Source organism: Hirundo rustica, chromosome 14 (genome assembly GCF_015227805.2).
Source record: "Hirundo rustica isolate bHirRus1 chromosome 14, bHirRus1.pri.v3, whole genome shotgun sequence".
Taxonomy (NCBI): Eukaryota; Metazoa; Chordata; class Aves; order Passeriformes; family Hirundinidae; genus Hirundo; species Hirundo rustica.
Window position 1 is genome coordinate 15,797,619 of NC_053463.1, and position 17,281 is coordinate 15,814,899.

General features: G+C 53.1%; 2 protein-coding genes across 2 annotated transcripts; one reads left to right on the forward strand and one right to left on the reverse strand.

Annotated features, from left to right (window-relative positions):
- Window positions 1-38: 38 nt before the first annotated feature.
- Window positions 39-5,749, reverse strand: LOC120759127 (histidine--tRNA ligase, cytoplasmic-like). Its single transcript, XM_040078101.2, has 12 exons — window positions 5,552-5,749; window positions 5,344-5,463; window positions 4,920-5,015; window positions 4,032-4,157; window positions 3,771-3,878; window positions 3,206-3,304; window positions 2,805-2,898; window positions 2,540-2,667; window positions 2,214-2,456; window positions 1,390-1,506; window positions 926-1,072; window positions 39-720 (listed from the first exon to the last, which is right to left on the reverse strand). Exons 1-12 carry the CDS (start codon window positions 5,747-5,749, stop codon window positions 664-666), a joined length of 1,533 nt encoding a protein of 510 aa, XP_039934035.1. The 3' UTR covers window positions 39-663.
- A 72-nt stretch (window positions 5,750-5,821) lies between these two features.
- ZMAT2 (zinc finger matrin-type 2) lies at window positions 5,822-16,342 on the forward strand. Its single transcript, XM_040078106.2, has 6 exons — window positions 5,822-5,886; window positions 9,736-9,829; window positions 10,285-10,408; window positions 12,086-12,159; window positions 13,892-14,037; window positions 15,536-16,342. The coding sequence occupies exons 1-6, from the start codon at window positions 5,869-5,871 to the stop codon at window positions 15,677-15,679; spliced, it is 600 nt and encodes a 199-aa protein (XP_039934040.1). The 5' UTR covers window positions 5,822-5,868; the 3' UTR covers window positions 15,680-16,342.
- The last annotated feature ends 939 nt before the right edge of the window (window positions 16,343-17,281 follow it).

The window sequence follows — 17,281 nt, forward strand, 5'->3', positions numbered from 1 at the left end:
GCCGCCGCCGCCGGGAAGGAAAAGGCGGAGGGCGCGGTTCGGGTTTATTATTGGGGGAGGGTTTTGTTTAATTTATAAAAATACAGCTTTTTCCACGCGCGCCGCAGCCTGCGCAGCTGCTCCAGCCGCTCGTTGTGTCCCTCGGTGACGGGACACGTGCTTCCTCCCGGGCGGTCCCGCAGCTCGGCGCCCGCCGGCAGCGCCCGGCTGCGGGTCGGGAGCGGCCCCCGCAGCCCAAACGGGGCCGGGGTGCGCTTCCACCGCCCCCCTCGCCCCACGGCCTGAGCTGGCAGGTGCCCAACGCACCACGGATCCCCCCGCCCAAATCTGGAATTCCACCTGATCCTGCTTGAGCTGCACCACATCCATCAGTGCCAGCACCACCTAGAGTGATGGAAATGGCTGTAGTAGGTAGAGGGGCTGCAGTACTAGGAACACACAAACTTGACCTTCAGAGAAGCTAACCAGGTTAACCTGGTGACTGCACTGTCCATAGCTTTTAAAACCCTCTTACTCCTCTGTTCTCAGTGCCTTAGCCCAGGCAATGAGCCGTAGGTGAGTGGATGTTACCCAGACCGCAGCGGGCAGTGAATGGCTGAGGGCGCTGCAGGAGGGCTCCAGTTGTGCAGCACTTCAGCCAAGCAGCTCGAGCCACAGAAGCCCTCAGGGCTCCAGCCTCCTCCTGATCTCATCAATAAGCTTTTCTCTGGGGATATCAACCTACAAAGCAAACAGAGCAGCATTAGAGAAGGGCACTTGTAAGGACTAAGTGAGGATACCAGTGCAGTTTGTGACTGGTTTTCTGGAGTCACCTAATAGATCCGTGCTATGGCCTCTCAAAGGAATGCTGAGGGAAAATCCAGAGCTCTTCGGTGCTCTCGAGTTTGGAAGTACTTTAAAACCTGGTGTAAAAGGGCATTCTCACCTCCTCTCTTGTTGCAACATCTCGCAGCTTCACAACTCCATCTGCCAGCTCCTGCTCTCCCACAATGGCAGCAAGGGGGATCCCTGTGGCCTCACAATACTGCAGCTGCTTCAGCAATTTAGGATCTTTCTTGTACAGCATCTCTGCCTAGGAGGGAGTGGGAAGGGTGAATCACTAACCCAGCTTTGCTCTGATGAATACTGCAGTTAAAGCACCAATACCCAACCCTGCAGCAATCGCTTTACTGCTCTGGGCTGTTCTTCTCTGCCTGCCTAGATCTAAAAGGTTGGACTTGATCTTGGAGGTCTTTTTCAACCTGAACAGTTCTGTGATCTCAAGACAGGCACAGATCTTGGATCTTGGAGAGACACACAACTAATGGAGTTGGTCTTGCTGTGCTACAGCTCCCTTCAGGATCTCCCTCCCTCACCTGTGACACTGCCAAGCCCAAGTCATTCCTTTACCTTGATCCCTGCATCCCACAGCTCGGAGATGAGCTTCATTCTGGCAGCAAGCAGGTGTTTCTGTGGTGTAGCCACCAGCACTTGCGTCTCAGTTGTTCGAAGTTTCTCCCCAGAAGCCTGAAGGGACAGACATGGGCCACTCATGGGAGTGACTCCGTGGGAATCTGCAGCCCACAACACCTCACCTCATCTATCTCCAGACCTTAACTCAGTGAGTGACAACCTGGGCACCTTTAATGAGCCCCCCAGAGATTCCGCATTGTGTCACACTACTTAACTGCGTGCTGCTGTTCCTAGGGGACCCTGGCCAACCTCCTGGATGGGACTAGGACAGCTTTCCAATGTGTCCTTTGATTCTTCAGGTACAAACACATTGCCTCAGCTTCACTTGCTAGGAATCACAGGCTTGGAACCAAACACAGAATGATGGATCTCCACAGAGGCTTCCCTGGGGTTTTTTTTAGAGTGAGTTCACAGCTGTTACCAAGTTCACTGCTTCAGAATCCCCAGGACAGAAAACTTCAGAGGCAAAACACAAGAACAAAGTGACTGGGGCACAAAGCTCAGAGCCAGGCCCAGAGCTCAAGGCTGTCTCTAACATTTCCTTGACATCTCCTAGGGAATGCTGCCCTTAGCTGCCCACACCTGCATCCTGATGGGCTGCAGAAAAGGACTCTGTCTTCTGTGCATCGATATTTACGCATGGCGAGAACCACGCTCTCCCCCAAAGTTATTTTCTCTTGAGCACTGCGGAGCTGGACACCTCTGATAAACAATATTTTGCTTCCTAGAGCCTTCCCCAATGCACTGCCTGCATCACCTACCTCCAGTCTCTGTTCCAGGATGGAGAAGATCCGCTCGATCCCAATGCTGACCCCCACACAGGGCACCTTCCGGCCCTTGGGATCAAACATCCCCACCAGCCCGTCATAGCGGCCGCCTCCAGCCACGCTCCCAACGCTGACCGCCTCCTCCACGTGCTCGTTCTCCTGCTGCAGCAGCACAGCCTCAAAGATCACCCCCGTGTAATAGTCCAGGCCCCGCGCCAGGCTCAGGTCGAAGGAGATCTGCAGGGCACAAGGGCGGCCCCGTCACCGGCTGCTCGGGGCCCACCAGGGCAGCGTCCCCTCCTGCCCCCACACCTCCTCACCTTGCCTGTGATGCCAAACAGCGTCAGGTACTCAAACAGCAGCTTCATGTCCCCCAGCCCTTCCTTGGCCAGCTTGTTCTGGGATAGCTTTGGGTCCTGCAGAAGCCGCTCGATCAGGTCCAGCCCACCTGCGGGGACCAGCCGTGCCTCAGGTGGGCCAGGGCAGCAGCACCCGGCACGGTGGCCCCGGCCAGCCGGGTGTGTGCCCTGCACCTTCCATCCCCAGCCCAGGACAAGGCCAAGGGCAAGGCCCCGTGGTGCTCACCGTGGAGCTGGACATACTCCCCGATGCGATCCGCAGCCTCGGGAGAGAGCCCCTTCTCTCCCACCATCTCACTCCTCACTTCTTCCCATGGCATCTGTCAGGGAGAGAAGGGCAGCAATTCCTGCAGGATGTTCTGCTCACCCACTGCCTCCATCAGCCCACATGTGCACAGCTTGTGTGGAACCATGGTCAGTAATCTCACTAATCACGCCTCTCTCTCTCACAGGAATTTTTCACAAACTAGGCTTTATTCTTAACCAGGCCCAAGAACTCCTCAAATCCTTTACAGACACCGTCTTAGCTGTTGTGAAAGCCTTCACTACAAGAACAGCCAGAACACTGCTCAGCCTAAGACATCCATCCCACGTCCACAAGTGTCTCCCCATGAGCGCAGTGCTGACCTTGTCCAGCTTGTCCACAGTGCAGCAGGCAGGTATGAACTTGCTCTCTGGAACACCACAGATGGCAAACACACCATTCAAAATCCGACGGTCATTGACCTGGGAGAGGGAGAGGCACGTTTACCTTACGGGCACCCCCTGATTGTCATCCCTTTTTTCCTAGTGTGTGTGAAACTGCAGCTATTGGCATTTCCTCTTGCCTTTTCCCCAGCACCCAAATTCCATGGGAAGGGGAGTTGTAGAGGTATAAAAACCATCCTTTGACTCTGTTGATCTAGTCAGCTGCTGGAATTCTGCTGAAAACTGTGGTCAGTCCTGGAGAGAACTCTGCTGACTGGAGCCTCAGGAGAACTCCTGCTATTCCCAGCTCAAGGCGTGCCCAAGTTAAGGTCCAGCCTCTGCATACACACCATGAGGAGGCAGAGAGGTGTAATGAACTTCTGGGTCAGGCCTTACAGCGGGTAAAAGTGTAAAACCACAGAACAATGGTTTTACTCCTGTGTAAAACCACAGGAACAATGACCACTGCTTCCCACCGTGGCACAGAGAACCCACCCAGCCTCACCTTGATGACAAAGTCCCCGAGCTGCAGGTCAGTCAGGATCTCGTGCACGATCTTCAGGCACTCAGCATCGGGAATCATCGGGTCAAACTGCCCGGCGATGTCAAAGTCCTGGGGGCAGAAGAAGTGATGGGAGCTCCTGGCAGAGCCAAGGGGCCTTAGCCAGGCACACCCTGTGCTCTGCAGCAGCTGGAGGCACTCCAGCCAGGAAAACCCTCCTGGCCTTGTGGCCTTGGCGGCAGCTCTGGCCACCACAACACTCACGCACTGGTAGAACTCGCGGTAGCGGCCCCGCGTTGTGGCCGGGTTGTCCCTCCTGTACACCTTGGCGACGTGGTAGCGCTTCATGTTGGTGATCTTGTTCATTGCCAGGTAGCGAGCAAAGGGCACCTGGGCCCGAGGAGTTAAGGACGGCAACGTGGAGATCCCCAGCCCTGTAGAAGCTGAACCTCAAAGCCTCCCATCACCCCTTCCCTTTACCTGCCCCTTCCCAATTTTTTCACAATCATGGTGAGATTCTTGAGGTGTCCTGTGCAGGGGCATGATGATTCTATACCTCTGAATCATTTTATGATGATTCTACAACTCTGTAACCTCTGGGGTGACCATCCCCCAAGCTGAGGATAAGTACAATGAACCACCTCATCTCCTTCAGTGCTGGCACGGCTCCATTTCCTCCTCCAGACCCGCACTGTGACAACATCACATGCACATAGACCCTCTCTCATCGTTCCACCCACTCACTGTGTGAGCAGGGGGGGAATTCACTGCATTGCACAGCTATATGGACATTGAAGGAAAGAGATTTTGTTGAGATGTGGAGGTTGAGAAGGCCTGGGATGGACACCAGTAGCAAACACCTTTCCAGGTGGCACTAGCAAGGTGGGATGGGCACAGCAGAGGTGGGGACTGTAACTGGGAGGAGATAAAACCAGCACAGTGGAGCATACTGGCGCATGTCCACAGCAGGAAGGCACTTTGCTGTGAGGGATGGTGTGGAGTCATGACAATGGCAGCCACAGCAGCTGGGATGGCCAAGGGGGCTGCCATCACCGCAGTGGGACCTGCAGGCAGGCCAGGCTAAGAGCGATCCCTCAAGGCAGCGGTGGCCACCACCTTGGTCGGCCACCATCCCCTTAGAGCACAGGATACAGTGAGGTCATAGCGCAGGGCCAGCAGCTCCCCTCCCTGGTCCTGCAGCTCGTAGATGAGCTTCGTGCCCTCCCCATACTTCCCAATCAGCGTCTCCTGGGGAGGGGCAAAGGGGCTGGTGACCGGGGTGGCTCTGGGGTGCAGGGCCCCCCGAGATGGGGCACAGAGCTGAGCCCCCACGAACCGGGCATTACGCACATCGCCCCCTCCAGCCCCCTCAGACCTGAATCCACCTCCCCGACCCCCCCAAAACGAGAACCAAGACTGAATGTCCATCTGCCCTCTCCCCCTGGCCATGCCCCTCGCAGAGGGAGCTCCGTAACCCGTCCCGAGCCCCGGGGGAAGCGGGCGCTCCAGCCCCACAGGAGGGAGCAGAGGGGGCCCTCCCCACAGCCGGGGGAAGGGAGCTCCCGCCGCGCCTCACCCGCAGCTCCAGCACGGGGGTGTCGATGGCGGCCGCCCCGTGCCGCTTGAAGCAGGACACCACGGCGCTCAGGAGCCGGTCACGGAGCGCCGCCTGCGCCGGTGCGTGGTCGCGGGTGCCCTGCCCGGGACAGAGAGCGGCCATCAGCGGCAAGGGCGCGGGGGAACACCCTGTACCCACCGGCGCCGACCTCGCTCCCCGCCTTTACCTTGGGCGTCTTTAGCACCGGCGCCCGCTCGCCGCCCGCCGCCGCCCCCACCTGCCGGGACAGGGGTTCGCAGTCACCGGCCGGCGGCCGGGACCGGGCGAAGCTGCCGCGGCTCCCAGCGAGGCACAGCGGCCCGGGGCGGGGCCCCGCCGGTAGGCAGCGGGCGGCGGCGGCGGCGCAGGGCCCGAGGCGCAGCATGGCCGGCACCGGGACACCGGGAGCGCGCGCACGTGACCGCGGCGAGGCGCGCGACTGCGCGGGCGGCCGCGCTTTACGGCGCCGCGCGACAGTTCCCGGTGCTGTGCCCTCGGCTCGCCATGGCGTCGGGCAGCGGGGTAGGTGCTGCCGCCGGGGCCGCCCTCGGAGTGCGGGCTGCCCTCGGAGTGCGGGCTGCCGGCCGCTCGGCCGCCCCCGCTGCTCCTACCGGACTTGGCGGGGCCGGGGGCGAGGCCCCGTCGCGCCGCGCTCGGGGCCGATGCCAGGCCGCGGGATGAGGGATGTGGCGGGCCCGGGGGTGCGGCGGTGGGCGGGTGTTTGTGGGGTGGGAGGGGGCTCATCCCTGCTCTTTACACCTCTGTGTGTGGGCGGTGGGAGGCTGGGGCTCCCCTGAGACGCCCCGGTACCTTCAGGGCTGGAAGTGGGGTGGCCCCACCGCGATCCTGCCCAGCAGCGAAGTCGTGGAGTCACCATCCCTGGAGGTGTTTAAGACACGACAGAACGTGGCACTCAATGCCCTGGTCTCGTTCGCACGGGTCATGGGTTGGACTCGATGATCTCAGAGGGCTTTCCCAAAGGCAGTGGTTCTGTGATCCTCCCATCCTAGGGCCAGACCTCCGCCTGTCCCAGGCAGGGAGCATGAGGAGATGGAGCTGCCTCAGCCTCCGGGGTGGAGGTGCCCACCCATCTCCAGCCCCTGGGAGGGACCCCCACCCATCTCCAGGGGCTGGGCGATGGCTCATGCGGGTGGCTCCTTCCCTTCCCTCCCCTCCCCAGGGAAAGAAAGGTTGCCTTCTTCCTGTCCTGATGGAGAAACATCTCTGCAACTCCCTGACAGGAGGCTGGAGCCAGTTGTGGGTTGGGCTCTGCTCCCAGACAACCAGCGACAGGATAAGAGGAAAAAGCCTCAAAAGTCGCAGTAGGAAAGGTTTAGGTTGGAATTCAGGAGGATGTTGTTTTATTTTTTTCCCAAGAAAGGGCTGCCCAGCATTGGAAGGGGCTGTCCAGGGAGGTGGTGGAGTCACCATCCCTGGAGGTGGTCAGGGCCTGACTGGATATGTCACTCAGTGCTCTGGACTGGGTGCAAAGTGGGGATCTGTCGCAGCTTGAATTTCATGATGTTGGAGGGGTTTTTCAACCTAAATGATTCTGTGAGTGTTGAAATGGGATGGGTAAGGTAGATGCTGGAGGTGTAGCCTGACTGGAGAGCCAGGCTGTTTGAACACCTCCAGTGACATCCCAAAGCTGTCAGCAGCACAGGGGATGTGTTTTTGAGGGGTTTTGGCACATCTTTCCTTCCTTTAAGTCACTTACTGAGAAGTGAGGCACTGGCACTGCCCAGAGAAGCTGTGGCTGCCCCATCCCTGGAAATATTCAAGGCTGGGTTGGATGGGGCTTGGAGCAACATGGGATAGTGAAAGGTGTCCCTGGTCTTGGCAGGGGGGTGGGACTTGCTGATCTTCAGGGTTCCTCCCAATCCAAATTTGATTCTATGAAGTGGAGGAGGTCAGGAGCAGGATGTCTGCCTGTGAAGGAGGTGGGGCCTGTGGCTTATTGTCAGCTGCCAGCTGAGAATTCCTGTTGGATTGAGCCTGGCTTGAGACTCCTGCATTAACAGGCTTTGGTGCTGATACTGGGCACATCATTGGTGTCCATCTCCAGAGGGAACAGGAGGCTGTGGGGCGCTTCTGGTTATTAATCATTGTTACTAATTTGGAAGGTATTTTCTGTCACCCAAACCAGCTCTGAGATAAAGATCTGGGGGGCTTGCAGCCCCCTTGCCTCCACCAGAGCAATTCAGAAAGATCCCTTCAAATATTGTCCAACCAAGATCTTGTCACGCAGTTTAGTTTAATTTCTTTCCCCACGCCTGGATGAGGCAGATTGGTGAAAGAGCTGCAAAAGACTCTTTTGCTATTATTGCAACAGGAGAGAGAAGCAGCTAATAAACCTCCCCCTCTGCAGGCTCCCACCAGCTACGATTTGTGATAATGCCTGGCATGCGGGAGAATCTGGAAAATACCCCCAAACGTTAATTTACACTCAGTGATATTTTCTTTTCTTTGCTCAGGGTGGTTAATAAAACCTGTTACGACATCCTTAAAGTGCTTAAGAAGCTCTGGGAATAAATGAGAATTTTTCTACGCCTCCCCAAGGCATTTTCATCCCTATCAGTAGTTGTTCGTTCCATTTGAAGGATTGCCAGAGGAGAGAACTTTAAATGGCTGTGCTGCTGCTGTAGCTCCAAATGGGATTTGTGTCCTTTGGATTGTGATTGGATTCTTGATTTGGCTGAACGGAGAAGGCGGTGGGCTGGGGGGGTGGGGGGGCTCCTTCTCCCCCGGAGGTGTTTTTAAATACATCTTGTCCTTTCTTTAATGTGAAACTGAGAGGCTCTCCCTGCCATGCTGAGGGAAATGCAGCCTTATCCAAGGGGGAGGGTGTTATCTGCTCAGGAAATTCGGGAAGTGGCTGAGTGAAACCGTGACTGATCCCAGGTGTAGGGGCCTGAGCTGCAGGTGGGGCAAATGCTGGGAAGAGCTTGAGCTGGGTTGGTCAGAGTGGATGTGAGTGGAATAGGAATTCTTGTGCGATCACTTCTGCCCTCAGCATTGGGGACTGAGTGAAATCCACCCAAAAAAGTAATCTTTATATTCTTCAATGCCAGCTTCACCTGAATTCATCTATCTTCATGCACATGCTGTGTCCATCTCCAGGGCCCAGCATAGGAAAGATACATTTGTTGGTGTGAGCCTAGAGGAGGCCATGGATATGCTCCAAGGGCTGCTGCCCCTCTGCTGTGGAGACAGAGAGCTGGGAGTGTTCAGCCTGGGGAAGACTGAACACCAGTCTCTGTCCTGGGAGACCTTGCAGCACCTTCCAGTGCCTAAAGGGGCACCAGGGAGAGCTGGAGAAGGACTTTGAGCAAGGGCATGGAGGATAAGGGGGAATGGCTTCCCACTGCCAGAGGGAGGGTTATATTGAATACTGGGAAGGAATTCATCCCTCTGGGTGGTGAGGCCCTGGCACAGGTTGCCCATAGAAGCTGTGACTGCCCCATCCCTGAAAGTGTCCAAGGCCAGGTTGGAGGGGCTTGGAGCCACCTGGGATAGTGGAAGGTGTCTGTGCTTATGGTAGGGGATGTGGAACAAGATGATCTTTAGGGTCCCTTCAACCCAAACCATTCCAGGATTGTGTTGAAGTATCCTGACACTGCCAGATAGTTCTGTGGAGCTCCCGAAGGGCCAGCATGCCTCGGAGGTGTTTCTGCCCTTCCATGTGTGAAGCTGCAGGAGCAGGGCAGCAAAACCTGTGGATTTTGCGCAGGTGCTTCCCTGGTACCTCCAAGCCCTGCCTGGACAGACAGGGTTTCAGTGCTTGTTCTGGTTTGCCTGTACATGTGCTCACTTGGAAATCCCACACTGGTGCCCGTGATTTCATGGCAAGCTGGGCACTTTGATGCCTGCAACACGTAGACACTGCTGAGTGCAGACAGGCACAGCCTTCCCTGCTCCTGCAGTGCAGTCAAACTCTCTGGAGCTTGGGCTGAGTTTTACAGCTTCCTTGTCTGACATTTCAGCTTGGATTCTTTTGACTTCTGGGAGAAGGAGCTGTGATCCTACTGCTGTGTTTGTCAGGGAGCACTTCCCAGGTCTAAGATCTATCAGTTTCAATCCCATTTGAGTCTGATTTTCAAGGCAAAAGCTTGGATTATCATCTCAGGAGCTGTTAAGATCAACTCATTTCTTCTTTTAGTGCTCTGAAATTATTCTAGTAGTAGCTAGAGGTGTGCTGAGAGTGATTATCTTAAACTACATCCATAATTCCTGGATGGAAAACAGAGGATGGGGGATACAATATAATTCTCCTAATTTACTGCACTGGCCTCACAGCGATTCCACCTCTTCACCCTGTCAGAAGTGATCAGACTGTATAATAAATGTTAATGAACTTTGTTTCCCTCCCAGACCAAGAACATGGACTTCCGCCGGAAGTGGGACAAGGATGAATATGAAAAACTTGCAGAGAAGCGGCTCACAGAGGAGAGAGAAAAGAAAGATGGTGAGTAGTGTGCTGGATTGGCAGTGAGGCTCCCAAACCCTTGGAGTTTGGGAGGGAGAGAGCAGTGAGAAGTCAAATCCCAAAGGGAAAGAGCTGATTTGCTCCTACCCTTTCTCCTTTGTTTGCTACTGACTATATTTTTTTTGACAAAAGAAATTACTGAGAACCTTTCCAGGGGCTGGCTCTTCTTTGGGGAAGGAGGGGAACCAGTCAGCTGCTGGAAACAGGATCTCAGAATGTGACTCAAGTCAGAGCTGGAGATACCTCAGAGATGTACCTGGTTCTAATAGGAACCAGGAAGCACTGAGGAGGAAATTATATCCTTCACTGATTTAGAAACAAAGATGCATTTTCTGCATGTATCAAGTAGTCTCAGATACCCAGGAGGCCCCTCTGCACCAAGGGGAACATGAAATCCAGCATGTCAAAAGCTTGACCTTTTGTTTATGTTTTAGGCAAACCAGCTCAGCCCGTCAAAAGGGAACTTCTGCGGCACCGAGACTACAAAGTGGACCTGGAATCCAAGCTGGGGAAAACCATTGTCATCACCAAAACCACCCCTCAGTCAGAGATGGGAGGGTAGGTTGTGGTCTTATTGAAGTCTCAGAGTCATGCTGGTTAGACTGGGAAGCTGTGACACAGCTGGGACCCCTCACGGGGCACTAGGAGCTGCTGTCCTTCTGTGTTTGGAGCCTGGATGGTGGGGCTGCATTTTTCTACACCTGAACTGTGTCTCCTGGTGTAGCATACGGAAGACACCCAGCAGGCTGAGCCCCTTTGGACATTATTCCTTAGTACCAGTGTTGCCCACCTGTAGGACCAACAGAGGCAGATCTCTGCTGCCTGCTTGGGAGTCTGTAACCAGGTCTGCTGCTGATTTGAGTATCTGTGCACTGGGAATGGGAGAAGCATCCAGACAGCTGTTCTTCGGAATGGTGTTTGGCCACTGCTTATGTGAATTGTGTTCCACCTAAGTCTGAAAAGGTTCTGATTTCACCCTAAGCCATCAAGAGCGTTACAAGAATGTGTTGAGTTTGTGTCACCTCAGGAGTGAACCTATTAGTGTCTCCCTGGGCAGTAGTACCAGGGAGATGTGCATCCCTGAGCAGCATCCAGGGATGGCAGTTCAGCCCCTGGCTGGACTTCTGCAGCAGCTCTTAAGATGGGCAGAAAGCACAGCTTTCTTTCACAATCAGGGAGTTGCACTCAGGTGACAGGGATGGTGCCACTTACCTTGCAGCCAGGTGAGAGGCTGTGGAATGGGAACCTGGGCTGCTGGCCAGCCCTGCCTTGGGGGAGGGCAGGCTGTGTCACAGAGCCCATCCCACCTGGCGGGGTGTGACTGGAAGGGGAAGTGTTGGAGTCCAGGGCATTCCTTTGGTTGCCCTGGAGGGTCAGGGACCTGGGCAGGGGGTCTGGGACCCCAGCCCAGAGCTCAGAGAGACACTGGCTTTGATTTCAGTCCATGGGAAAAACTTCCTACACTGAGAGAAGGTTTACATGCCACAAGAATGTGAGAAATAGTAGTTTAGCTTATCACAGAATGAGAAAATAATAGTTTTAGGTTTCTAGCATTGAAGTGAATGGGGACAAGATGGAGAATCTGGGGCGTTGTCTCCTTCTCCTTCTCCTTCTTCTTCCCTCACTCCATTGCTGCATTGACATGGCACAAAGTAGTTAGTGAGGATTGGGTCAAAGTAAAGATGACCTTTTTAGTAATAGTGATAGACATTGGTAAGAAATAGTAAATAAGAAATACGTAGTAATTAGTATAAAAGATAAGGACAGCCCAGCTCGGGGGGAGACGTGAGGAATCCATGCAGCTGCGAACATCTTGTCGGACTCCGAGAAAATTGTAAGATAAGAAACAATAAACGAAGTATGCAACCTTGAAAAATCTAAACCTGAGAACTCCGTCTCTTCCTTCGGCTCGGCTCGGAGCTGTGCAGGGGAGCAAGGACCCTGAAACCACCTCAATGTTGGGGTAAAGCCCCCGACAGGGAAGATGCTGTGGCTGGTATCTTGCAGAGCAGCTCAGAATTTGGTTTCTATCGTGTCAGAGGGGTGTCGGTGTAAGGGTCGGTACCTCCATGGCAGCCCTGTCCGTTGGGTGTGTCCTTGCTCTTCACTGGGGCTCTCTTGTCCTGGAGAAGTGTCCTGTATCCCCAGTGACATGCAGATTGTCTCAAACAGCTCTTCTGTGGGTTGAGCTTTGTGTCATGCACCGGGGTTCATTTTTTCTGTTTCTCCTGACAGGTATTACTGTAACGTATGTGACTGTGTGGTGAAAGATTCCATCAACTTCTTGGATCACATCAATGGCAAAAAACGTAAGGACCGTTTCTTTGGCTCATTGGAGGGTTGGTTGAGTTGGAGGCACTGTTCCTTTTGTGCATCACCCATGTCTGAGGGCTGATCACTTATCTGTGGATCAGGGAGCTTAGCAGATCAGGATGTAGAAGCTCATCATGAGAGCTGTGTAGGTGCTGCCCTTATCTCCTGACACCTTCCAGAGTGCTGGACCACTTTCATGGAATAAGCCCAGCAGAAGCAGTGATTGGTGTACTCTGGTTGGTGGACATATTCTCCCCATCCATCGTGTCAATGCTGCAAGAAACCCAGGGTCAGAAAATTCTAGAATAGTTTGGTTTGGAAGGGACCCTCCACCCCCCAAATCATGATGTCTCCTCTGTAAACCTGGAGAGAGGCTTTTTACAGCACTGAAACTGTAAAGAAGTGCTTAGATAAGTAAAAGATCTGGGACTGACCCGTTTTTGGATCAGAATCTTCTCTTTGTAGAAGTTGAGTATAAGGCTCAGAACTGGCTGATGCCTGAGCTCCAGAGTATGGATCAGGACTATACCCTCGTTGGTCTGACTCTGGATATTGCTTCTCCTTGACATGTTCAGAGAGTGGGGAATGTAGAGAAAGTAAAGGAGCAGCAGGACAGACTGACACACTTTGCATGTTGTTCCTGCTCATGACGGTGTTCTTGGGCTCCTTGTGGAGTCAGAAAATCACCCCTTCACCAAAAGGGAGGGATGTGTGTGCTCCAGACCTGCACACGGGGCTGTTTGAGCACAGGAGGTTCAGAAGAAACCTGAGGAGTGGTTTTCTATAGCTCAGGAAGGCAAACACAGTGTTCTAAAAGCCTGTGCTTTTATGTGAACATGAGGAAGGTGCCAGCGTGCCTTGTTTGACATGTTGGGAGATGAGCAGAAATTCAAATGAGAGAATCTGGAATCAAAATTCCCGTTATAGGGTTATAGCGTTGAGCTGGGATTGAAAAGTGGCTGGTTGCACAGTACCTTAGTGTGAGGGTACTGAGAACTTTTAAACCAGTCAATAAATCTGGCTCAAACCTACTTGTTCATGGCAGCCCTTTTACTAATTCCTGGTGTGTAGTTTAAGCTTCCAAGTGCTGCTGCATCCCTGGGACAAACCTGTGCAGGGCTGCTGGAGTGAACAGGCTGTTTGGATCCACTCAGGAATGTGTGTTGGAGGCATTTCTGGGGGTGGCCCTGTCAGCATAGGCTTACCCACAAGTGAAAAACTGAATCTGCTCTGAAGAGCCACTGAATCAGAGGCCTGACTTTATATTCTCCGCTTTAGCTAGGAAATGTCCTGCGTAATCAGGATCTCTGAGTGCCACTCGCGTCTTGTTTAGCATCGCCCACAGCTGAGAGATGCCAGCCTGTCAGTTTTATTCTGGCTCTTTTTTCAGCACTCCAACCCTTTTTTATTCCACTGGTCCAAGATCAGATTTCCTGAAGCACCCACATGACAGGAGTATCCAAATAAGGAAAATTTAAAGAATAGTCTGTGTTCTTGTTACAAGTAGTGTTTGAATTGTTGTGGCCACTGCTTGTGGGGGGTATGGTATTCCCCTAAAGCCCACCTCCCCAACCTAAGAAATCTTTAGTCTGGCCCTTTAAGGTGCTTTTTGGGGGAGGGCAAGCAGCAAGGTGGTGCTGTGCTGTTTAAATTGGGATCAGGGATAGAGACTTTGTGCAGAACACTGAAGTGTTGCTGAACACTGCTGATTCCACTCGTGTTTTCCAGACCAGAGGAATCTGGGCATGTCCATGCGGGTGGAGCGTTCCACGCTGGACCAGGTGAAGAAACGCTTTGAGGTGAACAAGAAGAAGATGGAGGAGAAGCAGAAGGATTATGACTTTGAGGAAAGGATGAAGGAACTCCGTGAGGAGGTGAGTCTGAGCAACAGCTGAGGAAGCAAAGCTCCCCTCCCAGACCTGTTTTGGGAGGAAATCAGCCCTGGTTCTTACTCTTGTTCCTCAGAAGCATTGTTCTTGGTAAGCATGGGCTTCTCATCTGCTGATATGAGTGGGGTTTGTTTTTCTTCTTTTGAGAAGTTTATGTTGCTGTCCCTGGAAGTCTTTTTCCCCTCTTTCTGTGTGAGAGTCACTTTCCATGGTTCAGATTTCCACTGAGAATAGCACAAGTCCATTTTTTGTCTCCCACTAGTTGTGTTGGAATTTGTGTGATCTGGTAGCGGATCTGCATCTTCATCCAGTATCTTCCACAGCTCTTGGGATTGCTGGAATCCCCTTCCACAGGGCACTTGCTTCTGTGTGGCCTCCCCACAGTAGAAGGTGAATGGTGTGCTGTGGTGCAAGATGTGTGAGGAGGTGATAAAAGACAGCAGATTTCTCTCAAACTGGGGCTTGGTATTAGTTTCTCTCAAACTTAGGTGTTAGTAAACATGAAAATCAATTACTTGAAGACTCAACAAAGTTCTGACAGCTGAGAAGCTTCTATGGGTGCTTCTCCTCTATCAGCAGCCACATAAACCAAGGTCATAAATCACTGCCTGTTTGAGTCTCCCTGCCCAAGCCCTGAGCTTTTCTTCACCACAGGGGAGCTCTTTAGGGTGCTCACAGAGCAGGCCCATGCTCTGCTCTCGGGCACGCTGCGGTGCTGCTGAGCCCCATCTGTTTGGGGAACAGGAGGGAGGTGCCCCAGCAGCAAAGGCAGTGCTGTGGGTTGAAAAGCTGCTGCCAGTCAATGGGTGGCAAGAAGGAAAGCAGCAGCAGCTCCTGGTGCAGCTTCCTCCAGGGTGTGGCTGTGTTCAGGAGCACAGTGAATGGTGATGAGAACGGTGGGAGCAGTTGCAAAGTTGGGAGCTGAAGCCATGCTTCGGTGTCACCCAGTACAGACCTGGCTCTGTTCCAGGGCTCGCGATCCTCACAGAGCAAAACACTTTGATTAGAGCAGCTCAAACTCTTTGATGCCAAAACCCCCCTCAAAGCTGCTCAGAGCTTCGACTTCTGTTCCAGTGAGCAGCTGTCACTGTGCAGGCTGGGAGCCAGCAGGCATCACAGTCACTGGCACGAAGCATCGGACAAGGGAATGGCCTCCTGCTTTCAAACCAGCTCCTTCTTGTCTCAGCCTTGATTCCAGGCAAAACTTGTGATGTTTGCTCAGAAGACAGAGTTTGATAATGCTTCATTTTGTCTATTTGTGAGTGTGGCTCTGCTCTTGGCCTGGGATAGGGGATGGTCTGGATTCACTGGTGAACTTCCTCCTTGAAGACTGCAGGCCAGGATTTCTGCCATTTGTTTATTTCCTCAGGCACAGCTTGGCTACTCTGAGCAGGATTTGTGTTGATTGTGCAGTACCTGGTGTCTCCAAACTCCCTCAGCTCAAGAGATGCAAATTATTTTGCTGTTGTGTTCCTTGCTGCAGGAGGAGAAGGCCAAAGCCTACAAGAAAGAGAAGCAGAGAGAGAAGAAGAGGCGGGCGGAGGAGGATTTGACCTTTGAAGAGGATGATGAAATGGCAGCTGTGATGGGTTTCTCTGGTTTCGGCTCAACCAAAAAGAACCACTGAGCAGCTCTGGACTCTTCTCTTTCTCTAAACAGTTTGTTTTTACCCAGGGAACTCTGGATAACTCTTCAAGGACTTGATTGAGGACTTGTATGTAAATCTCCCAGTAGAAGTTGGCTGGAAGAGTTGAAAAGCGATTCCGTGCTCTACCTGTGCTGCAGATCAAGCTCTGCCTCTCATTAGCTTCTCCTTCTGTGTCCTAGATCTGGCTGCTCAGCTGCTCTGTGGCCGTGTGTGTGCAGGGAAGTGCTCTGCTGGGTACATTTTTTGTCAATGAAGTGCACATTCTGCACAGGTGGCCTGGTTCAGGATTAATCTAGCTGTCAGCCAGGCCCTACTTGTCACCCAAGGTGTGTCTGAGATGCTGGGAGGGATTCTGTTGCTTTCAGGCTCATGATGAAGGAAATGTGCTGCAGCAAGCAGTGTGAAAGGTGCATCTTTTGGCTTGTGCTGAGCAGAGCTGGTGGCTGCATGGAGTCTGGGTTGCTGAAACTTTCCTGTGTGTTTTATCTGCAAGGGAGACTTCCCTCCTTTTTGTGTTTTATCCCATAATTTCAGTATCTTTAAGGTAGGGGAGAAATTCCTCCCCGTGACTGGTCTAGGATAGAGCCAATGAAAGAAAGGTGTGTACAATTTGCCAGAAATAAACGGAACGTTTCAATGGGCCCTTTGGTGGGGGTTTGATGCCTTCTTTATTTCGAGAGCTTGTGTCTCCCAGCAGCACAGAGCTGGGGTGGCCTTCTGGGGACCCCAGTGGTGGCAGGGGGGCTTGTATGTGCTCTCCTCTCCTGGCTCAGCTCCCAGCTGCCCTTGGCAGGCCATTGCCATCATTCTTGGCTTTTTTAAGTAATTCTGGAAATTGGTGTAAGAATGTGGAAGGGGAAGGGAGTTCAGGGCTGGGGACCTTCATTCCCATCAGGCAATCCAAGACAGGCTGGGCTGTGTTCCAGATTTTACCAGCCTTAGTATATTAAGGGCCATTTTTCTCCTGTCTACTGGCTGTCAGTGTCTTTTCACCTCTGCCTTCCCCTAAATCCACTTCATTTCTGCTTTTATTTACCTCAGTCAAACCTTGTGTGACTCATTTCCGTCTGCAGCTAGGATTTATATTTTGCATGGCTGGGTTTTCGTAGCTCTGTCTCGCTCTCCTCTCTCTTTCTATGTATATTGATGAAATCCTTGCGCTTGCCCTTCTCCGTGCTCGTATGAAATTTCCAGCCTGGGGAAGGCTGCAGTGTTTAGCCTGCTCTTTCTAATACATCTAGAACAAATCCTGTAATGTTGTGCTGCTGTTTTAATTCCTTAATCTTAGCCTGCTGACAGCTTCATTGCCTCAGGTCTTTCCGCTTCAATTCAGATTATAATCCCCGTTGAAGATGCTATTGAAATGATATATAGCCAGTCAGATACAGCTGTCCTTGGAGGTTTGACCCTTTTAACTTGGCAATCCTTTGACTTTGGCTCTCTGAGCACACGGGCTGGGAGGGCGACTTTCATTCCAGCCACGTTCCTAGCGCTGTTCAGGCTGCAGCACGTGGCTCCGGCTGAATGGGAGAGCGGAGACGCTCGCGCCTTTGTGCCCTCCGGGGTGCGAAAGGGATGCTG